Source organism: Argentina silus (genome assembly GCF_951799395.1).
Source record: "Argentina silus genome assembly, chromosome: 3".
NCBI classification, from domain to species: domain Eukaryota; kingdom Metazoa; phylum Chordata; class Actinopteri; order Argentiniformes; family Argentinidae; genus Argentina; species Argentina silus.
In genome coordinates, this window is record NC_139657.1 from 14,604,727 (window position 1) to 14,631,078 (window position 26,352).

Below are 26,352 nucleotides of genomic sequence, written 5' to 3' on the forward strand. Positions count from 1 at the left end.
CAGAGTCGTTTTGTTGTCCCAGTCCGTCCCTGGGCACAGGCACATGCAGGGGCATACACACACGCAGACACACACACACCACCAACACCACCACACACACACACACATACCTGTCTCAGGCACCACTGATTGTCCTCTCCTGCTCCACAATGGTTGGCCACACCTTCCTAACAGGGACAAGAGCAGACAAACACACACATCAGTCATCAGTCACACACTGACTCAGACTCATCACTGAGAGAGTATCGCATCATTGGCTCACTGTAGCACTCCAAGACGCCCATTTGATATCTGAGGCGGAGCAGCTGGGAGCCACACCCGGACGCTTGGACGACGCCCAAACATAAACAGCTGGATGACGCCCAGGAAATGCCCAACACATTCTTAGAGGCTCCCATAAAGCAACTCTCCTAATTCACTGACTGCCCCCCTCCTACTCCATGAGAAACAAGCCAACAAGAGAAGGAGTTCACTTCAGAGCATTTACAGACTTGTCTCACTAGAATCCATACAAAGCTCCAAAGACTATTGGATATACATTATATAAATACAATGAACAGTACTGGGCAATCAGGAAAAGGACTAGAGAGAAGTCCCTCCTTTTCCTCTTCAGAAGATAATCTCACTTCAGTTCAGTTCTAGACTGGGCCCACTTCTAGAATCAACTCAGACACCCATCTGAGGACATGGAGATAAGCATACTAAGATACAAAACAAATCAGTCGGCCTGAAAAACAACATTAACCACCAATTGGGAATGTTTGGGAAGGCTCAGAATGGGATGGCAGCCACAGTGTCAATCAAACTCTGGGTTCTAGAACATGGAGCGGAGCCAATGAAAACAGAGGCAATTTTCAGATTTAATCCCACTGTTTATTCTCAGGATGAGTGGCCACAGTCAATAGGGAATGACATGTCTCCTTACGCAGGACTCAGACCAATCTTTTATTCACTCATTTACGTAACAACAATCACATACCCAGCAGAGCAACACAAAGACATGATATCTGATGCCAACGTTTTACTGTTTGCAAGAAAACAGTGACAAACTAAAGCACATTCTGGCACATGAAAGACAGAGGCTGTTGAGTAACAGTATAGTTGACAGGGTGAAGACAGAGACAGTTATTTGTGTGAATGAGAGTTAGTTAGTGATCTCTTTGTATCATCCTGGGGGTGAGTGACTAATGACTACAAAAGGCATTCTCTGCTGCTGCCCTCCAGCCTACAGCGATATATCAGTGGAAAAGCTGACATTTACATAAAAGTACAGACGAACTTGGCGCTCCCATTTTAATTCCAGCTGATTTGAGACCAGCTGGACAGGGGACTTCCATCATTCATCTCCTGGTGGGGTTGGACACAGGCAGAATAGAAAGTCATAAAAACTCAACCGCTTCTAGGACAAAACAAAAATTGGCTGACTACAGGCCAACATTATCTAAGCTATTCAGGGTGCGTTCTGTTGAAATGAAATGATCATTAATGGTCTTTGTCTTTAGGGACTTAATTAGTGAGAACACATGTCAAGAGTGACATGCTCTGTTGTGTTTCATCTGCATTTTGTTTCGGCATCGGCATTTTGTATTGGTCAATTAACAAAGAGAAAGAGCAAAGGTTGGAGAGTAATGTCCCGCGCTGGTAACTTGTTCCATACAGCCCATACGGGAACAATATCACTTACTGTGGCTCGTAAACATGAACCTCTCCTGTAATTTTTATCTGCTTACACTTTTCTCATAATGTCTATGTGATTTGTTTACATCCACAATACTGAAATAATTGAATTGAGAAAACAAAAAATACATGGGGGGAAAAAGCGGGGCTCTGCATAACAGAGTCAACATGTTCCCCATTTATGGGGGTGCTGTTTTGGCCTCTGTTTGGAGCCGAGAGACAAACCAGAGGAGAAGGCTACAATGGCATAATACAACCACCGCATATGGAAGAAATTGTGGGCAATTAGAGTACAGTAGTTGAGTTACTTATACAAGCTATGCAATATGTATACAGGCAAAGCCACAGAGCACTGGAGCCCAAAGCAGAGAGGGAGAGAGAGAGAGAGAGAGAGAGAGAGAGAGAGAGAGAGAGAGAAAGAGAGATACCCTGAATGCTGGGGCATACACAGCATCTGTGTACCAACAGTCAGTCCTGATTTAGTAGAACCACACGGTTCTGATCACTAACAGGTGGAACACAGAACTCAGAGAGAGGAAGGTGAATTAATTCCACTTCAGAATCTCTGAGACTTCCAGAATTAAGTGTTGTAAAGTTCAGTTGCTCTGCTTTTCTGTTGTTGATGGACTACAGTCATTATTGTACTTTAGCACACTGACACTTTGGTTCCGCATCATATCCACATGCTTGTGTGTTTTGGAGCATTCCACAGTCCAACCGCAATGGGGAAGCAACAATGGATAGGTACTATAAACAGTTTTGTGTTTACATGAGGTGAAGACCTACTGGCTACAATGATCCATGTCTGAATGTTTGTGAAGTGTTTGTGAACTGAAACAAATGCTTGACTGTTTGTTTGTAGTCATTGTTGTCTTGCTCTCTAAATATTCAGCCACAGACGGTCCTTCTCATCTTCCCATCAGCATCCATCCACCAGTACCCTCACAAAAGTTAGAAAAAAATCATGATATTAAAAAATCACCAATACCACAAGATCACAGTACTGTATGAACTTTCCTCTGAAAAGAACTAAAACATCATCTGGTTTTATTCACATGGGTTGAATCCTCGCAGATTGTCTTGGCTATATAGTTGGCAATCTGAGAGCTGTGATGTCTGAGTGATGGGGTTCCTCATAGAGGTCAGTGGCCTGCAGTCTGTATTCTTTATTGATCAAACCCAGGGATATGTCTCTACTGCGTTCGGCTAATTGGATGAAGCTGATTGGATGAAGATGACAAGTCCTCTTTAGGAGGACAGGGCAGCCCAGTGAATCCCCATAATGTACACAACCACTGCCAAATATAGAGTAACACAATTCTTATTCTTACCAATTTCTTATCAAAGAGTGATTTGACAGCATATGCACTACACCCTGAATTTTGGCTGAACACCTTCTGTTGTTTATTGAGGGAGAAACATATACTGCTTCATGGGTCTTTTCACACCCAAGAATCCAACTGCCGCCAGTCTCTCTTAGATGGGGTGTTCACACGCGTGTCTCCAAGGGCTGGGTAATTGCAATGCTATGCTATCTGGGAAGAAAACTGCTCTCTGAAAATAAATGTTCATCAACATTCTTCAGAGCAGCAATCCAAAATATATGTAATATTCTCAAGGTTAAATATGTAACCTCATAAAATACAGGCAAAACAAAAAGGCAGGGCCAACAAGTGTCTGAAATAGTTCATATAAAAAAACGGCCCACATCTAAATTACTGGAAGCAGTGATTTTGAATCTGAACCAGAAGGTATAATCAGGATAGAACCCACCTGACTGTTAACAGCTTCTGGCCCCTTCATAATGTGAGAAGGCAAAAACATCATATCCAGTAAGTGGGTGGTGCTCATTCACTGAATTTGGCCTATTTTACTCTCATGGCTTGAAATTTCCCAGTGACTCAAGAATATTCTCAAGGACATAAGACTATATTTGGACAAAAAAGATCACAAAAAAGTGCCTATGCAAACGAGACGCCACAAGACAGTATATGGTGATTCAAATCATATTCCCAGTGGTTGTGTGTATCTTTCTCTCTTCCTCTGAAGCGGGGCTGACGCCACCACTGACGCCTCTGGCTTCCCCCACCAGGATGGCCAGGCTGACATCCAGAGCTTCTGCTTGCCACCACTCTCAAACCTGATCTGTCTGCCAAATGCGTTGTTTGTCATTTAATCATAATAGATTCCATTTTCAGTGGGAATGGTGGTGAAAATAGTTTTTTTTGTGTGTTTCTTAAAAGCTCCCAGCTGTTTTCCCCATATTTTTGTATCCTTTCCCACCAACACAGATCATTCCGGTAGATGTAGACTCCACCTGTGGTAGAACTAATGGCCAGATCTCCCCAGTGATTATTATGGACATATCTAACATATCCTGCCTCTAAGAACCTCCACCTGGATCACTCCAATCCACGTCTACAGTTTCCATTCTCTCACACTGTCATCCCATCTACGTTCCCCTATACACAGTGTGTAATTGATTCCTATGCAAATCAAAGACTCTATAAAAACAAAGATATTAATTCCAAAATTACATGAACTATTATCCTTGCATTAAGATGGACTCAATTCAACTTATTGAGTAATTTGTTGATGACATTTTTGCATTTTAGCTAATTTTAAGAGTGTCATAGAAAAGGGTCTGAATACTTATGTACATCAGGTGTTTCTGTATTACAATTTTAATAAATTTACTGAAATTTCAAAAAATATGTTTTCACTTTGTCATTCTGGGGTAATTGAATCCATTTTAAATTGAGTCTATAACACAATAAAATGTGGAAAAAGTGTAGGGGTCTGAATACTTTCCGAAGGCACTGTATATGAATAATTTGTTGGGATACACAAGAAGAATTTGCTGCAACTCAACGTGTTTTGAAAGTGACACACATACACACACACACACACACACACACACTTAATGTGCATATGATATGCCTGCAAATCACAAACATCATACAATACTTATGGTGTGTGTGAGTATGTGTGTGTGTGAGTATTTTTATGTTGTACTGTACACACATGTGGTTTTCCAGCTGGAAATGCCTTGCATCAGCGTCATTTCCCCACACAGCTCTTTCCTCATGGGTGCTAGACGTGGGGCAGCAAGGCTGGTTCCAATATTTCCTCTTCAGCACCATCCAGACCCACTGATGGGTCTCCCCCAATCCTCCCTCAATACCCCCCTCTACCTTAGCAATAGTGCTCACATTATCGCTCCTAATCAGTAGGCTGCTGTCACCCCTCCCTGGGTTAGTTCAGGGGGTGACCAGAGCTGTCTAAGCCCATTATGGGACTCCCAGACCCCTAAACCCAAAGACACTGGAGCCCTGTGTGAGCCTGAGCCCACAGAGGGAGCCAGGGCCTCGGCCTCTGCCTCAGCCTCGGGCTCGGCCTTTCCTTGGACATGTGGAAGCAATCACCACAGAGAGGGATGAAATGGTTTCTAACCACCCAGCTAATATGGAGATGGATCTGTAATGACCAAGACCTAATGTGTCATCAAAATCATCTGCACAGTACAAGTAATTACGTTAGAGCCCAGGTAATATGTCTCTGAATGAAGATAAATCAGTAAAGACCGAGATCAGATATCTTATCAAAATACATCTCTTTGAGTACTTCAATAGCTAATATTAGACTATAGAAAATAGACTACTGTTGACACAGCAACTGTGGTCATTAAGCCAATACCTTCCTTTGCTACCACCCACCAAAGTCATTTCTACGACAAAAAGGCATCTTCTGGTAATCTAGGTTGTTAGAATGCTGTAATATATTGATCAGTTTAGTCATTGCCATAAGGATGATAGGTAGACAGACAATCCTTTGAGAGAATTGAAATATTTACTCCCTTGGTGAATCAAGACTTGGTAGCATGGATCAACTCAGAGCATACGGAACAGTCTTTAGTCTCACAGTATCCCCAATACCTAAGCCCCCTACTGGAGAACACTACCAATAGGCCCCTATCTGTCCTGGTTTAAGACTAGAGGTTGGTGTGATGGATATTGCACCATATGTCTGACAGACCAAGTTTGGCAGCACTGGATGTTTGGGATAACCCTGAACTGAAGAGTAGGACATACAAACATACACTCATATTGAGTCAAGTACTCACATTGCCGATACAAATACGGGAGGCATGTTATGTGAAACGGACTTATCAAGCTTTAAAGCCAAGGGGAATTTGTCATTGACTCTGAGCAATTGTGTAATACATGTGTTCAGTGTGCATTGTAGCCAAACTGCACATTGTGCCTGCCAAGTCATAACTGTAGAAAACTGTAAATCCACAAGAGAAAATCCACAGTCTGTGATGAGGAGACAGATACTATACATTATTGGAGTAGACTCAAAGTGGGTCAGACTTTGCAGATGCATTTCAACTGTAATCATAAAAGGAACTTCCCACTGGACAGGCCATAATATCTATAATGTATTAGTGTCTGGCCCAGATTGCTTAAGGCTTATCCAGAAAGCTTTATCCACAGGAGTGTTGTATAATGTACTCTACTGTACTGTATGTGTTCACCAATCACAACCGTGACAGGGTTAAAGATCAGCTTGAATCTCTTGTGGACTAAACCGCCTAAACTGGGGTAATGTGTTAAAACATTTGGCTTTTATTCAAAACATTCCACTCAAGGCAGAGCAGTTACTTATCAAACACCCCGATGACCACTCAGCTCCTACAGAGGCCTCACATACAGAGAGGAATGAAACACACACACACACACACACACACACACACACACACACTGAAACAAAAACCCACACAATAGACATACTCCCACAAAGCAGATAAAATCATATAGAAAGAGACACACTTAGGCATAACTACGGTCCTTTAAACAGACCGTAGATAACATGATGCAAGCAGACACACACACACACACACACACACACACACACACACACACACACACACACAAACACACACACACACTCCCACATATACGTACTGTACACATACCTTGCCACACACATTTTCAGGAATCCAATGTCAGGTTTCTGCCAAAACATCTTCAGGTAGCACTGTGCATCGTAAAAGAGGAATGTCTCTGGGCTGAAGAGAAAGCCAGCTCCTCACTACTGGCATTCATCTCCCAGACACATTTACCAGAAGCCTCTTTCCCAGCAAATGATCCATAGAATCAGCCCTAGAACCAATTATTTATATGTATGCTGAACTTTAGTGAATTACTCCCGAGACAAATGATTTCCCACCATCGGGATATTATCTATACTTATATCCATCATAACTTTCATGGCAGACTGTATTTCATTCTGGGGATTTGTGCGCATACATGTAGAGAGAGAGAGAGAGAGAGAGAGAGAGAGAGAGAGAGAGAGAGAGAGAGAGAGAGAGAGAGAGGGAGGGAGGGAGAGAGGGAGAGAGAGAGAGAGAGAGAGAGAAAGAAAGAAAAGAGGGAGAGAGCTGGGATTTGAGCTCTTGGGGACAGATGTGGGATATGTGGGTTAATAAAGACATTGTTCCAGCATGTGCGATGGACTGGGGACTATGTATTGATGAGACATTGGTCCAATATGTGCTGAACGCAGATATTGACATTCCCGATATAGGAATATGCTTTAAGGTTCTAAACCTAAAGTATCGGGTTGTATTCTCAAATACAAAGTTCAACTCCCCCCCACCCCCAACACACACACACACACACTATGAAAGATAAGACCTGGTGATGTCAACTGGCAGCTCTACTATGGTGTCTGCATTGTGACTGGGCATTGTTTACAGGTCTGAATCACCATCAGACTCACTGGATAAAGAAGTGTACGTGTGAGTGGAAGTGTATTTTATAAAAGCAACGTGTCAAGAAAGGAAACTGCAGCACCAAATCTCTAAGACTCGAAATATGTTTGGCTTAGTTACAAGTTCGACTAGCAAATTACAGCTAAAAAAACACAGGAAATCATTGCTTGAATGTGACCCTTCGGGGTGTGTGTGTGTGTGGGGGGGGGATGCACGCGTGTGTGTGTGTGTGTGTGTGTGTGTGTGTGTGTGTGTGTGTGTGTGTGTGTGTGTGTGTGAGTGAGTGTGTGTCTGTGTATGTGTCAGAGAGTAACAATTCCCTTCTGGTCTGCTCTACAGTAGAGCTGAACCAGATGGTCGTGAGTTTGTCCCAAAACAAAAGACCTTTAACACTCTCTCCTCTCTCTCTCTCTCTCTCTCACACACACACACACACACACACACACACACACACACACACACACACACACACACACACACACACACACACACACACACACACACACAGGTCCCATGACGCTAACACCTCTACACTCGCCCCGTAAAGCTCTCACAACACTTTACTACCCTTAGACATTGGCCCTTGTCGAGTGCTCTTTGACTCCAGCACTCCTTTGATATTTCCTTACTTTGGCCCCATGATGGTGATACCCTTACACTCCCTCTCTGGGTTGCCTTAACACTGCTACATTAATGGTTTAACAGTCTCACACTCCGCTCCCATGAAACTAACACCTTCACTCTGCGTCTCTGCATTGCTCTGATATTGTCTTGCCTACTGTCTGGAGGGATATGCTAATTACTCTAATACATTTAGAGCTATAATTCATGTTCACACCCTGTGAGTCCTAATACCACTCCTCTCCTGATTTGGCCATTATTCCCAAATGATGAAACACTCTCACTTACACCAATTATAATACCTTGAGCTCCCACACTTCGGCTCTAATACAGTGACAATATCACACTCTTGGTTATTGGGGGTCTTGTTCACAATCCTGCAGGGTTTTTTTTTTGGAGGGGAGAGACCTCTGATTTTATCCATGGCCAGCCACAACTGCTCACCAGAGGCAGTGACACCACAAACCAAGGGTGTTTCCTGGTCCTGTCTCGCTCTCTAATTGTGCTAAACCGCCACTGATCCTGGAGACAGCTGGGCATGCATACAAGAGTCATCTCTCTACTGAGCTGAGCTGAACAGGCAGGACTCAAGGCTGAAATAAAAAAGCTTTTTGTTTAGTCCCGATTGCCAAGATCATTATCGAGGCTTTAGAACCATTTGCAGTTCCTCTCTTCCTCTTCTCTATTACTCCTCTCTTATTCCTCTCTCGCGTCAGAACCGTGGCACTGCCTAGCCCCGCTGGAGGGATTCCGTGCGTAGGACGCTGCCTATGAGTCTGAGAAGCACACACTCGTAAGTCATGACTGACTGATAGTTTACCTGGGGTTTAGGATTTGATTTCTGGGATCAGACGATAGCCATTCTACACACCGAGGGGCACACACTGCCACTGAGCCATGTAGTGCTCGGGATGTGATTTTGCTATTTTTATCATTTGACAGATGTCTATACCCACATCATGAATGCTTTCAAGGCATATGAAAAGTCCCTTAAGAGTACGCCACCTGTCAAAACCAATGCTATAAAGTAGACCCATAAAGAGCTAAAACAGTTCCATGTGTAACATACTGCATTGCTAGACATCTTGTCTAAGACAGAGGCTAGTCTTTGAATGGTGAGTCCATACATACACACCTACTTGCTATCTACAAACACACTGACACCCTGTCTACCATACATCAATACACTGTCTGTTATACAGTATGTGCACCGTTGATATGTCCCACTCCCAACTATCTATCAATCATTTGAGAAGCCTCACATAAAACCTGCCAAAATCAAAGCAGCTGTCAGACACACTGCAGCATAGGCTGCCCATGACTTTTACCTATCTCTCCTCCATCTCCAACTCTGTCCTCCTCCTCCTTGTCCCTTTCACAACCTCTATCACCTTATCTCTATCATTCATATGACCTCTCTTTTTCTCTGTCTCCCTCATGACCTCCATCTCCTCTTCTCCTCCTATCACTTTTCCTCTCCTTTCCATCTTTTGCAGCCCTCCCCTCCTCTCCCCTATCACTCTTTCAACCTCTCTCCCCCTCCCATAACCTCTCTGTCCTCTCCATCTCTCCTGTGAGAGCTTCACTGAGACACCTCTCCTCTTTGTCTGAGTTAAAGCACCTCAAGGCATACCTGCTAATTCAATCCCTCTGATCTTACCCCTCTCACTCTCACTCTCTCTTGCACATGCACAGACACAGACACACACACACACACACACACACACACACACACACAGACACACACACACAAACACATACAGTTAGACACACATGCACCGCAGAATATACCTGCTCATTAACTCACTCACTCACTCATTCAGTCATTCCCCTGTCTAGCCAGAGAGATGCATGAAGACTCATTAAGTGGGTGACTTTCTCTTGTTCTCCCTCTGTGTCAGTCTGGCAGTGGAGAGGCATGCAGGCCAGCTTGTGTAGACGGGGGTTAAGTGAGCCGGTAAATGATTTGGCCTGTGATTGTGTGAGCGCTGGAAGGGCACGACCCTCAAGACTGTCTGGAACACAGTGTGCTGTCGAGACACCATGGGAGCTAGGCTGCTCTCACTCACACCCCAGGGCTTATAAACACAATCACACTTACAGTACACACAAAAGACACACACACACACACACACACACACACACACTCACACACACACACACTCAAATAAACACTCTCTCCCAAAAAACCCTCAGATATAGAGAAATACAGACACAATCAACCTCTTGCACACACACACACAAATGTGTCCTTTCATACGCAGGAACACATGCACGCACACTTGTACGCAGTCACACACACACACACACACACACACACACACACACACACACACACACACATATTTACTGAGATAAAGCTTGATTTAATGTCTGACTGTTACCAGATATGTAGTGTCAGACACAGGCCTTTAACAGCCCAAGTCACTGTTCCCCCAGGCTGACCTTCTGGCATTGTTGGGCTGGAGGAAAACTCAAAAGATACAGTATCAACCATTTTGGCTCCCAGCGAAGCCTTGTACTGCATGCCACATCTGGCATAATCATATTTGTAACGATAACAAAGATATGAGGAGGTAAATCAAACACAGCCTTTCCCAGGGCACTCAAACATTTGCTTAATGAAAAGCAAAATGGAGGTTCCTTTCATCACGTGAGAGCTTTTCTGGCATCCACAAACAAGCGCTCGTTCTCCCATGGAATCAGACCCTACCCTATTCCAAGCTGGATGACCCTTCCTGAGTCTCCCTTTGCTCGGAAAACAAAGGACCATTCTATATTAGGGGTGTTAAAACTCACAGCGTGAACAAAAACACAACATTGTATTATGTAAATCCAGATCAGTATCTGACCTACATAGAACATGTCCCTCCTACATCTGGATGATGTAGTATAAGAATACAGCATCTATCAATCTGACCTTCTATATCAATATGATTTTATTGGTCACTATAAGTCAAGTCGGTCCGGTTGCATTCCTTGATAAGTTGGGGAAAAACCCAGGGCTGTGGATATAACAGGTATGCCAGGTATGTGTGACCAGGTCTTTGTGTAATGTCTGTGTAACAGACCATCAACCATCCAGTGAGCTGCTAGTAGAATATGTGCAGACAGACATATGACAGATAAGAATATAGATATAGATAAGAATAAACTGTTGTCATCCCAAAAACAGTGTGGTTTAAAATCAATATGACTTTGCTGTAAGAATATGAAATTACTCCACACAGAGCACATTACGAACCTTGGTTCAAAGGGTTCATAGCTGATAGTACTGTACTTTACAGTTAAGGAGCAGAAAGCAGTGTGGCCCATAAAATAGGCTTGACCTCACTGTCATCCAAAAGATATTCTTGTTAAACACTATTAACTCTCATAGATACCCAGAATCAGGTCACATTCTATGATGATGAGACCTATCTGAAGCTTGTACACTCTTGTCTAGTTTATGTATTCGATTTTAAAATCAGTCCCCTAATTCAATATGGATTTTTTTTTTATTTATAAAATGCTATTGATATTGTGCATGGTGTTGTCTTCTATCGAAAGTCGACATCCCTCTAATTATGAAGAAACATCAATATCTCAATCGTGTTAAATTTTGAAACCTATCCTATAGGATTCCATCCAATAGGATTCAATCCTATCCTATCATATCCTAAAATGCAATAGGATTAAATTCTTGTTAGATTTTGAAACCTATCCTATAGGATTCAGGATCAAATCCAATAGGTTTTAAATCCTGTTAGATTTTGGAACCTATCCTATAGGATTGTATAGGATGTCGGTTCCAAAATCTCTACTCTATTTTCTATAAGATTTTTTTTTTATTATTGAAATCCTATATGATTTATTTTGACTAGGGGATCATCTAGATCCGACACGCATCTCGGATAGCCTAATGAATAATGTCAGATCTACTCATGCAATTTCTACCTGCGTTCAGTAGCCTACGTTGCAGCCTCCTGAACGCGATTTATACATTTCCGAATCGAGGATGTTATGCATCCTCAATTCGTGAGGATGCATAACATCCTCGATTCGTGAAATATAAGTTAGTTACAATACAAATACGTTAGGCTATAGACAACTAGTAGTGTCTCAAATAAGTCTTCGCTATGTAAACATTGAATGGAGCTGTCGGAAGTTGTGTGATCCTCACGTCATCACATCTCAAGTTCACTTTAAGGACATCGCTGTTGTACGACATACCGTTAAATACATGCAAACATTGTGCAAACAATGTCGTTAAGCGCAATCAAACTCACCTGCGAAGCCACAATCTGAGAAGTTCATGCGACGGTACGAGCTGTCATTGATCTTTTCGGATAAACCCTACAGTTTTCTATGGCTGCGTTTCAGCCTCCTCGCATCCCTCCTCTCCTCCATCTCGCGTGGTCCCCTAGCGCGAGGGATCCCCTCCCATCATCTATAGCGCGATTAACCGTTTCGAGCCCCCGGTGGATCAGCTGGCGAGGAACGACCTACCGTAGTTACATCTAACGTTCCTCTTCATGAACTCCACGTAATTATACAACTATTGAAAATATATATGAAAATAATAATTTTCACAGAGGAATATATCTCAATATTTCGTCCGCGAGAACACTGGCCATCAGCGCTCGAGCCAGTTACCTACCATAAACGAGTTTCTTTCCTGGAGTGAAAACTTGACACATGTTGGGTCACAGTCAGAGTTGGGTACATGATCCAGGCTACAATGTACTATCGGTGTCGTGTCAGATAGCGTTTCTGAACTGACAGAAAGTTTGTCTTTTAAGAGTAATGTAGTGACAATTATTGTACAATAACAATGATATGGCTTACACTTATGACACTTGTTCATTTGAAGAAGTTCCATGACGACTAATGACGATTGTTGATGATACCATGAATATGAATGTTATATTACTCAACTTTTGCCATTGTGATTAATTACTACTTCAGTAACGATTGTCAATCATGTTATACCCTTATTCATCACATTTTTGTAAATATTATAACAATGATTTTGATATTCCCATGTAGATCGGCTGTAGGCCTGTAAATATAATTATGTATTCAAAATATACGTATCTGTAAGACGTTGCTGATGCTTGCAGGTGACATATTATTGATTGCATCTGTAATATTGTACCATTCAAGTAAAAAAAAAATTCAATTGTGATTAATTTTGTTGTTAAATTGACAAATTGCGTTCTGAATGTGTTGTGAATGAAATAATTAATGTTCAAATATTCTTAAAAATGCATGAAAACACTTGGAATGCAATGGTGACAGGTAAGTAAGCCATCATCAATTACGTTTGGCTTACATACCTCCTAACACAACAATTAATAGAGGGGGAACACTATCTGACAAGGGAACACATACTGACACAACACTGTCCGGGTATGTTAGGATGCAATTGCTGTGCACAGAGATGACATGCTGTGGAATAATAATGTGTTGCTGTGTTTGCTGTCTGGATGCAAAGGACCAAATTCCATGGTGTGATGCAGAATAGTCAAGATATAATTGAGTTGAGTCAAGACAACAGACATGGCACAGCCTACCCTAGTCAAAAGATACTTTAGGACCGGTGATTTTTCCAATAAAATCCTATAAGATTCTCACAATATATAGGATTTTGTGTCACCTCTATCAAAATCCTATTGGAATCCTATTGGACTATGTTTTTCCTATTGAAAATCAAAAGCAATTTTAGTGGATCCTATAGGAGTCGATAAATCCTATTAGATTTGTTTGTATCACCTCTATCAGAATCCTGTCAGGAGGGCTTTCCTATTGGAAATCAAAAGTAATCCTATTGGATCCTATAGGTTTTTGATAAGCCTTGAAGGATTGTGTTACTCCAATCAGAATCCTATGAGAAGACTTTTTTTCTTAATTGAGAAGTTCTGGAACACAGGGAACTTTTCAAGGGCGCACTGCCAGTGTGTGCAGCTGTTCATGCGTTCCATGATGAATGACCATTAGCATTGCCATTTTAAACAAACATCGACATCTCAGTCCACCCACACCTGCTAAAAACCAAACGCCGACTTATGACAAATAACAACAATTCTGGAGAGATTCTCCATTAAAAGGTGACAGTTTATGGTGGCGTGCACGTTTGTTTAATTTTGTAATGACTGCCCTTGAGAAATCTAAGAATATTAGATTTTTTAGGATATTGGTTCCAAAATCTATAGGATTTTTTGACTAGGGTGATTTTATATAGTGAATATAGGTTCAAAGACAATAAATATTGGGAGATACCACCTTATTTGAAGGTACAGAATTCCTTAAACAATGACTTTGTAAGCATCCATTGATGTGACATGAAAAATACATAGGAATTCATTTATGCATGGTTGTTTTCGACAATTGTTATTATAATATTAAAATAAAGTGAATAAATATATGTATATACCATATATACCATGCCATATATAATATATCATATACCAATTCAAGAGTTAAACACTTAAATGTATCAATCTTCAATGTCAGTGTATTTCAAAGGCTTGCAATCCCTAGTCTGGATGATGTGATAGCAGTTTAATGCATTATTGGCACTTTGTTTTCCTGTAAGGTTCTTCAATCAATAAAAGCAGGCTCCAATGTCCCTTTCATATGTCAACACCTTCAAACATAGGAACAGTACGGTACGGTATTACAGCGATACACTCACTGAGCAAGCTGTCAAGAGATCGATAACAAGTGGTGACGAAATGTCTAAACCCTGCTGCCCTGGTGTAAACTGACTGGTGGCCAGCCTCGCACACATCCTGGCACAGGGGAGCTTGTTTTCCCAGGATTAAGTGCTGATTTATAACCCTGGAAACCCTTATTTTTGTCCAACGTTCCCTACATTTTACGTATCCCAAGATAACTCTTCACTTCCAGCATTGTAAAACCTCACTAGCGGGTCCTAGGGGATATCCGCAACAAATCGTCCATATTGTGAACAACGAGCTCAGCGAGCTCTGTAGATGTGTCCTGTGTTGCATTCCAGTGAGCTTTCCATCCGCAGAGAAAGCTGATGAGAGAAGAAGGGACTTTCTCTCTCTCTGGTCCCCGTCCATCTCTTCCTTCTCAACAAAATCTCATCCCTCTATCATTCATCTCTGTTTTCAGCAGGTTATCACGGCAGTGGCCAGAGGGCCCATGCCATTGCCGTGGCATCCGCTCCAGTCCCTGGCCAAGGCCCAGGGTTGTAAAAAGCGAATGGTCCAAGCCGTTACAGAGGGCTTCTTCCTCAGTTTTAGGACAGAGGAGAAAGGATGGCCAGGTCCCCATTGGATTTATTGGGGGATAGTAGGGGGCGGATGGGGTCGTTCATGCCAAGTCCCTCACTGCTAAATACAGTGTCAAAGACAGGGTGGGAGAGAGAGAGGAAAAGAGAAATAGAGTGGGATAAATACAGAGGAGAGGAGCCAGTGGAGCAGACAGAAGGAGAGGCAGAGACTGAAAGAAAACAAAGGGAAACAGTGGAGATGTTTTTATCAAGCTATGCTTTCTGACTGGATCTTGCCGCTGCTCCAAAATACACCATTACATCACACTGTGCGTGGGAAATCTCCCTGAAGCACCAAAGAGCTCAAAAGAGTCCCATTTATCTCCTCTTTACTGCACTGAAAGACATTCATCACTAGAACAACACACACACACACACACACACACACACACAGTACTTTTGAAGGGATCTTGTGAGTGACTAGTACAATAATTAATTTGATTGGCCTCAGTGCCTGTTTTAAATGGCAAATCAAAACACAAATCACCTCCTGTAGTACATCACGCGAACACGCATGTGCGCACACACCTATTTATAGAAGATGTAAAAATACTTATCAATGTCAACATCTTGAACCTTTTGCAGCCAATTTTGTTGACCACTGTTTATGGTGAGGATGTGAAAAATGCAGTAGAAATGCAAGAAACAGTTTTATGGCAACCACAAAATATTTTATTCACATGAATGCATCTTTCACAGAAACACAGCAGGAAAAACAAACAAAACCTCTTCTTGGTATTCTATATGTAACTTATTGTACTGTCTACAATGGACATAATCTTTTCTATTTCATGGTCTCCAATAAAAAGCTCCAAAACTTTTTCAGCATGTTACAATTAAGTATATGACACAGACAAACAAAAGCTATGTAGGTTAACCAATAAGAAAACAAGCTGGATAAAGACACAGAAGGGGTGAAAAAAGGAGAAATTGTGTACAGAGAGAGAGGAAGGAAGCCAGAGAACTTTACCATGTTTCCACACCAGCTCAGCTTGACACGACTGCTAGAGAGGAACACAGTTTAGGTTGTTTGAAATGTGTGGCTCCAGCCATCCAAGTGTTTGGCAAAACCCTTGGGTGGGGGGGGGGGAGGTTAGCTGAGCGGCTTAACACCTAAAAGCTCCATGGTTTTCCAAAGTTCACAAAAACAAACATTTGTGCTAATGAAGTGGCGGCGTGATGGTCTGCCTTAGCAGCATCCTTCATGGGTGGGGTTTAATCCCACAGTATGTGCTGTGCTTTGCCAGGTCCTTCTCTGATGATGATGACGACGACACAGCTGCTACTGGAGCACTCAGTCTCTTTTGGCTCAGTATGGAAAGACACGTTCTGCATTGTGACAGTTGGTTGACAATGAACGGAGTGGTTGCTGGACAAGTCAATGCAAAAAAAAAAAAATGCTTCTCTTCTGTTTGATCTAAGTTCTTTGTTTGGGCACGTTTCGAAACTCTTCATCTATTTGACTGTTCATTTCATTGTCTGTGTTTGTTTGTAATCCCCTTCTATCCACTCCTCTGTAGCTGTGCTGTAGTTGGGCAGGCTCCTAGTCCCTCAGGTGGCCACGGAGGTGACGATCTGCACCACCTCCCCGTTCTCCTGCTGAATGGTCTCCTTCACCTCCATCTCCCCCTGCAGGACTGGAGCCAGCTCCGACGCCTGGGACAGAGAATGAGAGACAGACCGACAAGAGGAATATAGGTGGGGGAAGAGAGGGAGAGAGATGGTGAGAGCGGAGTCAGATGAGATAAAGACGAAGGAAAATTAGACAGAGGGTGAAGGATTCAGGAGATTGGAGGAGGGAAGAAATCAGAGAGAGAGGGGTGACGGTGAGTTGGAGGGGAGAACGGGATAGGTAGAAAATTAACATAGAGGAACAGAAAGAGAGAGAGAAGAGAAACAGGCAGGTTAGAAAATGCAGACTCTTTACATCCATGGCCAACATCACAGTACAACACATCGGGGGGGGGGGTAGAATGAAAGCCCTATAAAAGATGAGAGGATGAGTCACTGCTGGGAGATGACAGTGGAGGGTGAGTCATTCCTTCCTAGAAGAGATGCCAAAGTCTCCCAAAAACACACCTGCATCTTTTAATCCTCCCTCCAGCCCAGCGTGCTGTCACAAACCTAAAGTACTGAATGAAGCACAGCTGCTCTAGAGCAACAGTACTGCAGACTTTGGTACAGGAACAACACAAAGGAAAACACTCCCGAAATGCCAATATAACACAAAAAAGTTGGTGTGATTAAATATCAACATACTTTCTTATCTGGACAACAACATCCCCATAAAGAACTCGCAACTCGGATGGAAATCAAACTCTTGTGATGCCAATGTCAACACGGTGAAATAGCTGTGAAATGGCCCTACAGGAGAGACCTCACAGCGCAACTGAGGAACAATACACATACAGTTGTGGTCAGAAGTTTACATACACTTGTAAAGAACATGTATGTCATGGCAGTCTTGAGTTTCCAATCATTTCTACAACTCTTAGAATGGCCTTCACAAAGTCCTGACTTAAACCCCATTGAGAACATGTGGAGTGTGCTGAAGAAACAAGTCTGTGTCAGAAAGCCAACGAATTTAGTTGAACTGCACCGATTCTGTCAAGAGGAGTGGTCAAAGATTCAACCAGAAGCTTGCCAGAAGCTTGTGGATGGCTACCAAAAGCGTCTAATTGACCAAACGTTATTACTAGCTTGTACCATTGTACTTACATTTGGGAACCTGCCTTGATTGTTTTTGATCTGGCATATTCACAGACTTCTCTGGCACTGTGAGAGGGACCCAACCCAGATTTGGGTATACAGCCAGCCTTAGATCTGACCTGTCTCTGAACCATCACAAGACTAATGCAAAACTTTAAACATTGCAGTCTGTCACAAGGTAACGCCAACACAGGGCAACAGGAAATATTTTGTTATTTGTCTTCATTTTGTACATTATTTGATCTAGCTTGTGTAATGGAAACTATGAAATAACTAGAAAGAAAAAATGTGGAGATAAATAAATAAAAAGCTTAAGTAATTTTTCAAGTGCTCATATAAATACTACCATATGGTCAGAAACAGATGAGAACAATTCTCTTGATGCAACACTTCTGTGAAAGAGGGGGAAAGAGCTGTTGTGACCACCATCTGACCTTTGAACTAGAAGTGATGGTGACACTGTCAGAGCTGGCCACGACATGCTTCATCTGACAGTTGTCTCCTGCCACACTAGACACTATCATTTGATTTGCTCCACGTGTATAACCTTCTTCTGTATGTTTAAAGTCTAATGAAGCCCTATTTCTGCTACAAGTAAAGACAACAACATTAAACCAAGATTGACATGATCATAAACAGCGTAAATAAGTGTATTCTCTTCTCCCATATAGGCCCTTGCTTAATCTACTAGGGAACAGGAAATTGGTGATTGATCAGATTGGGTCAACTTTGTTGATATCTGTCATGCCGTCTGTGGACAATCAACCATTAGAACAAATAGAGCTTGTTTCAGCCAATTCAGAGAGAGACAGCACCAAAGTAAACAAACATGGTCTGATTGCTGCAGACTGAGATGGAACCCAGACCTTGGAACACAATGAGGTGGCAATCATGTGAACTTCTATGACACCACAAACAAACATGGGCCTATCAAGAGTCTTGGCTGTATGCGCCACACCATCGGAATTAATCAATATAGGATGTCTATGCTCTACCCATGTTCACCAGGAGTCAGGAACAATGGCAAAAAGAGAGACAACGGGGCGGACCAAAGAGGCCACATCTAAGCTCATAGCCCCCAACCATGGAGGCTGGTGGGGCCAAGGTATTTTCTGTGTATGCCTGCAGTTAGGCCACGGAACGTATACAATCACTCACTACAAACTACCACAAGGAGACTGAAATGAACTGGCAGGACTGACATTTTACAAACACACAGTCACAAATCATTGAGAGAGCCATGCTTTTTTTTTATAATGTCACAGCATGGAAAGAATGCCTTGACCCAAAAGGACAAAATATGACATTTAAGACCGGTTTTGGGGAAAAAAAAGAGTAAAACAAAAGAAAAAGTATTGTTCTTTTGCATGTTTAACTGTGCCAGGCTGGCCACTTAAAAGGGGCCTGCTGTGCCTGTGCACCCTTCCTTGTTCAACACATGGCTCTCATTCTCTGAGCTTAACCATCAAGGGATTTAAAGCTAATCTAGTAATTATTACTTTCCTCTTTCTAACGCTCCATTCATGCATTTTACATAGTTCAATTACTATTTACAAAACACCCGCCATAGAACACAGGGATAAGGGCATTAGAGTGGAAGCATGACAATAGGAAAAAAATGGCTGAGAGTGTTGTACCTGCAAGCAGTTTGGTAAAATTACAGGTATTATACTGGCATTTTAATTTCGACACGACACTTATAAGAATAAATACTGCAGCACAAAACATATCTGTGTCATTAAAAGACTGATTAGGATTCTGAGACTGAATTCCTTACTCTTAAAGAGACGGTACTGGATCATTTGTATAATTCTTTGTCTACAGTTCTAAAAGTACCGCTTATGAGCAAAAACGGGTCCCTGTCGCGGGGCCTGCAGTCTGTGCGTGTGATGGGTGTGCATGGGGATTCCACTGAGCCCAAGCCACGGGAACATGAGCCAGACAGTCTGGTCCATCTAGACCTCCATGTCTCTCTACTTCTCCTCCCTCACCTCAACCATTTTCTAGCATTGTTAAGATCCAAAGAAAACCCTCCCCTTCTCTCTCTCTCACATTAACATGTACAAACCAACCTCAGCTCAACCATACCAAAGCTTCTCTCTCCCCAACACACACGCATCCATTTACCACCCATTCCAACATCTACCTAGGAACAGCTCCATCCCACACCTCCCCACAAGGTCCAAACACATGTGAATGGCTCCCCACCGCATCTCCTCCCCCCTAACAAGGCCTGTGAGGGCTCCATCAGCCCCTTTCTCCTGATGTCTGAGAACTCATTGGAAATGCAGCTCTGCCTTTGATACGCTATAATGGCATCATGCGGGAATGATTACTGATCTCCGCAGATAGAGGAAGGGAGTGGGGGAATAGGGCTGGGAGAGAGAGAGAGAGGGGAGGGGGGGGGAGGGCTCAGCTATTTATTATGGTTAGTTTAAAAAACAAACCCATGTGAAGTGTAATTGGTGTAGATTAGTGCTAGGACCTGTTTCACCTCACCGAATGTCAACGCTCACAGTAACATGGCCTGACTGTAAACTCCATGCACCCCTGCTAGTGTAGTCTCTTTCTGAGTAGGTACAGAGAAACGGGCCGGTGAGTGTGTGTGTGTGTGTGTGTGGCTCCTCACCTGTACAGTAGCGGTATGGTCAGTGACGGGAGCCAGTTGGACGTACTGCACCTGGATGTCACTGGACAGGGGGGAGCCCTCTACTGTTGTGGCCCCCCCATCAGCTGACGCCACCGCTATCAGCTGGGCCCCACGCAGCACCTGGGAAGGACAAGGGGGGGGGGGGGGGTTAATGCATACAATATCTGCAAAATTGGAGCAAATCCTTATAATCACGATTAGCTAACACAGAACTATAATTTATATAATTGGCAGAACAATATTGCCTCTGGTGAGAGCATGTGCATGTCAGCCCAACCCTAACCCTTCAAACAACCCCAAGTTTTCCCTCACATCACAAATCAAGTCCCAATCATCATCATCTTCATCTTCATCATCATCATCAGAGAGAGCCACCACTCAAGTCTTGTACAAGTCTGCTTGACATTAAAGTTGAGTGAAGCATGCCTGCTTCAGCCAGCCAGCACTCTAAATCACAGTCGAGTGTCTGGATCTGGCCTGCTCTCTAATTAACTACACTCTCCTGAAAAGAGAGGCAAATTAAAAACAAACAACAGACAGCCTTATTTATGCTCTATCTGATGTGTGTTTACATTCTTGTATTAGTCACAGCCATCAGTGTGTACAAGCACAGCACCGCACACACACACACACAGACACAAATAGAAAGTGGCGACGAGAAGAAAATGCTCAGTAACTCTGTAGCTGTGTGTGTGTGTGTGTGTGTGTGTGTGTGTGTGTGTGTGTGTGTGTGTGTGTGTGTGTGTGTGTGTGTTTACATTGTTTACTTTATGGTTGGTTCCATCTCATTTTACTTGCCATGTTTTCTTCACTGTGGATGCTTCACAGGACAGTTAAGTTTGGTTTTATTTGGCTTCATTTCATTGAGAATGGAAGAGAGAGGTTTACACAGACTAGATGAGCATGGGAGATAGATGCTCCTTAGCTAAGGCTGTCCAATAGTGAAGTTGGTAAAACCGATATGACCAATGGGAAGTGAACCATGACAATACAGGGTGACCATCAGGGACATCTGTGAGAAGAGAGAAGGGGGGGAGAGAGAGCGAAAGAGAGAGAAAACCCAAACCCCTGTAGTGTTGAACTAGAGCCAGTGCTCTGGTTTTAACACACTCACTAATTACAGAGCAAGGCAGGCAACTGGAACATGGTGGGCTATTCCTATAGATGTAGATATGCACGTGTGCACGTGAGACTCTGGGCTATAGGTTTGGAGCTGTGCTGTCTAATGGCAAACGTGCAGAAAGATCTCGTCTCTACTGTTTGACATCATTCAATGCTACCGCCATCATTCCGCCACACATTTCCCACAGTGCATCATTTGCTAATTTGAGCAGCAGCATATGTGCTGCATTAGTTGCTGTCTGTTTCTCCATTTTCATTTCAGTGTCAGTAGGCTACAATATTACCATTTCTTGCTCCTGCACGTTGGATTGCGCACACACACACACAGACACACAGACACACACACACACACACACACACACACACACACACACACACACACACACACACACACACACACAGACACTCTCTGGGCTATAGGTTTGTTGTTTAATTGGAAATGATGCACTTTACAAAGAGTGTGTGGAGGACGAATGGCAACAACGGTATGGTATGATGCCATGCCATCTCTATGCATGTGAAACAGACGTCGAGTTGTTGCAAACAGTCGCTCCGCAATTCCACTTGATCCAACCGAGTCTCGAAACTTGCGACATCTGACTTGCCAACACACATGACCGTCTCCTTAAATAACCAGCAACGCAATCGAAAAGCTAGCCAATCGAAAACACGGGTGGTGGTATTTGACCTTAAGGAGTGAGTTTACCATCTCAACTTGGCTACACATGTTCACATGTTGGATGACATAATACGTTGCATGTTCTAACAGACATGCAAAACCAACATACAATCATGCTGTCAAAGCTGTCACACAGTGAGAGAGATAGAGTGAAGTAGTCAGTGAGCTCTGTGCTTGTGCAGGCATGCATGTGCACATTAAGAGTCCTTTGGAAATAGATACTTTTTGTCAATGGGACTTTCTGTTTTAAAATATAAACATGCCCCAAGTCATTCTCTCAACATTCTCTCTCTCACCATCTCTCTATATGCTCTCTTGCTCACACTCACTAGTTACAGAGCAAGATAGCACGGTGGGGTATTGTTATAGATTTATATTTATATTACACACGCACACGCACACGCACACACACAAACACGCAAACACGCACGCACACACACGCACACACACGCACACACACACACACACACACACAACTAGCCAGCCTACAGGTATCTCTACTCTAGGGGTGCTAGGATGTCTAAAAGGTTCTGCAACTGGTCTGGATGTGTGTGTGTTCACGTGAGAATTCAGAATATGTGGACGGTGTTGGATGTACATGGCCCTGGGCAGAAACAGAGAAAAGGGGAAGACTCTGGGGTACAGGTTTGGGAGCTGTGTTGTTTAATTGGATAACATAATAACTCATGTGCTAACAGAATTGCAACGCAAACATACAATCATATTGTCAAAGCTGCCACACTTTAAAACAAATAAAGTGAAGTACTCAATGAGCTCTGTGCTTGTGTATGCATGCATGCATGTGTGGCGTTTAGGCATTTTGTCAAGTCTACTATAGAAAATAGTAGCTCCAGCTTGAACAACTCTAGCACAGGCTCACATTCCAGTTGACCAGCTGGGTACAGGCCTAACAGACATTCCCAATTTGGGGGAGAATCTGCTAGTCTGCAGAAAACCAAACCTCACAAACCTCAATTACAGATGCTGTTTATGCCCCCCTAACCTTTCCAAACCCCCCTTAACCCGACCTTCGCTTTGAAGCTGTGACTCAGTGACGTGTCTAAGAGTTCAGTTAACCCCCCTGGTGCCCGGTGGGTCGGCAAATTTGCCAGTTTCACCACAAAGTCTGCTGCCTCCTCACCATAACACGCCAGTCCCGGCCTGCCCTATGGGAACGATTAGAGGAGGAAGCCTCCCTCGTTAGTCCTCCTCCATGAAGGAGAACTCTTTGAAGAGCTATTTTCGGTGGCACGTAGACCCACATTTGGTGCCACGTTTTTGGTGAAAAGGCGAGTGCAGGTATGTATGTCTGCTATGAATCTGGCCCCGCAGGTAAGTGTGGTAAGTAATAACTGACAATTGTTGGGCTGATATCAGGGGTTATAGATGGAAAAAGCAGGGCAAGTATGTGATTTGGGAGAGTAAAGAATTGGAACCTCTCAGATCAGTGGGGCCAGAGGATTTGTTTTGGCATTTCCACTTCCACATTCCACAGCTAATAAGGTCCTGAGGGTCAGATGGGCCAACGCCTAGGATAACACACACAGACTCACTCTCTCTCTCTCTCTCTCTCTCTCACACACACACACACACACACACACACACACACACACACACACAAACACAAACACAAACACAAACACAAACACAAACACACACACACATCCTTTCACACCTTCACTCACATGATTCTGTTTATGAGTCTTAGATGGAGGACAGAGGCAGCCTGGTCCAGAGGGGAGGGGAGGATGTGCCTGTCATGTGTATGGAGAGGACACAAACTCCCCACCTGTAGACCTGGCAAGGGGAGCACAGCTGTCCTCTCTGTAGACATCCGCACAGGCACATCCTCTGCTCCCCTCTGGACTGGACTGTCTCTGTCCTCCCTTAAAGGCTCATAAACAACATCCCATCCCATCCCATGCCAGGTGAGTGTGTGTGTGTGTGTGTGTGTGTGTGTGTGTGTGTGTGTGGAGGCAGGGGTTCTATGGTCCACAAACACTTGTCTGATTAGTTTAGAGGTTAAGCCTTCAACCCTTCATGTGAGAGCAGTTTGCATTCTCAGCTGCTTGGAGCTGCACACAGAGGGTTTTATAGATTTGGAATGGTGTGTGAGATATCTGCAGCAATTACAGGAACTCCCAACTCCCAACATCCTGTCCCACAACTCCATTTGCAAGACAACTCATCTTTACTCTCTTTACTGACAGTGAGATGCTTGGAACGAGAGCATGTTTCCATCAAAAACATTCAAACTCATGCCTCATATTGGCAAGAGGCACAATCCTAACACATGATAAATTCCTCTAATCTGAAAGGCACTTATACCTCTTACTCTCGTACCATGTGCAGGTTTCCCATGTGCGGCTACCACTGAGGATGTGTGGTTCCTCCAAAAGCCTAATTTGCGCACAAATTCACTTCCTGCAAGTTTCAAGTTGAAACTACATGCACAAGCCGTGATTTGCCAGAAGAGCCTGGCACAAAGGAATCACAAATCAGACATGACAAACTAAGCTTCACGAATCAGAATGGGGTCTGATAGTCAGTCAGTGGATCTTAAGTGCATAAGTTACTGTTTGACCTCAGGTCAGGTAGGATTGGGGGCTTTAAATAATCAGCCCAGGCTTGCCACCGCAGCGCTGCAAGGCCACTGAGGCTGGGAGAGACAGGGAGGATTACATGGCTGCTTTATAAAAGTGCACTTCTGCCTGCCAGAGAGAGCTGGATCAAATATGCTGAACAATCAAGAGCATCTTAAATTCGCTTCAGAGTTTGCTAGTTGCTATGACCTTCTGAAAATAACAAAATTATTTGGCATAAAAAAGGAGAATAAATCTTTCTCTTATGCTGTAATGTTTTCAACAGTAATGGAGACAGGATACTGAAGAAATACAGCAATGGGGGAAAGAAGACAACAACAGCAGCTTAATGCAAAAAACATTCAGAGAGGGCCAGATTGAAACACAATGACAAACAGGGCCTTCTTCCCAGCCCACATCTTTCTATGTTACTATTTCAAATTGTACTTTTGGTACATATGAATCTAGTTAAGATTGAATAATGAGAGTTACAACACAATAACATTGTTCAAAAACAATAGAAAGCTTCTTTGTTTTGTTATCTCATAATCATACACAAACTCACAGTTTTAAACTGGACCAGTTTTGCACTGTAATGTACTATTGCATCAGAATTTATTTTGATCAAAAAGAATACTGAGCAGAGCCCAGAATTTGTACTGAACGGCACTGACTGGGCTCTGGCACTGGGCTCTGGCACTGGTCTGTGTGTGTGTGTGTGTGTGTGTGTGTGTGTGTGTGTGTGTGTGTGTGTGTGTTTGTGTTTAAAAAGTATGCCACTCATTCAAACTCATAAGAGGTTGTTTCACTTCTATCCCATGAAGTGCACTTGGCCCACATGCAACAAACACACACACACACACACACACACACACACACACACCTCTTTTTACAAGGTAGAGTCTAATGAAAACCACTCCAATCTGCTTCCTATCATCCCCAGTAGAATCACTGCTATCCTTTCAGATCTAGAGTGTAAAAAAAATAAAGAAAAAAGGAACTTCCTCTCTGCTTCACAGCCGTCAACAACATCTGCATCTGCAGCCCTCCTGGGCCAGGGCAGATGTGCGGACTGAACCACAAGCAGACAGAGGGGGAGGCCAAAAGGACACCAAACAATAACTTGATGTTTTGGGGGGAAACGTTGTACATCTAGGATCAGTATTTCCTACCCAAATCCCAACCATTATCATGAGGGGGAAAAAAAACAAAACTGACTGGAGGTTTGGGAGCTGTGTTGACTCAAAATCAGCC

At 43.2% G+C, this 26,352-nt stretch overlaps 1 protein-coding gene across 3 annotated transcripts in view; it reads right to left on the reverse strand.

Moving 5' to 3' along the window:
* Nucleotides 1-16,011: 16,011 nt before the first annotated feature.
* banp (BTG3 associated nuclear protein) overlaps nt 16,012-26,352 on the reverse strand; it is a 29,762-nt gene continuing 19,421 nt past the window's right edge. For all 3 annotated transcript variants that reach the window (XM_083666081.1, XM_083666079.1, XM_083666080.1), the window contains exons 12-13: nt 20,695-20,835; nt 16,012-17,012 (exon numbers count right to left, since the gene is read on the reverse strand). In XM_083666081.1, the coding sequence (XP_083522207.1) occupies nt 16,908-17,012; nt 20,695-20,835 (246 nt within the window). In that variant the 3' untranslated portion in view covers nt 16,012-16,907. The remainder of the gene's footprint in view (nt 17,013-20,694; nt 20,836-26,352) is intronic.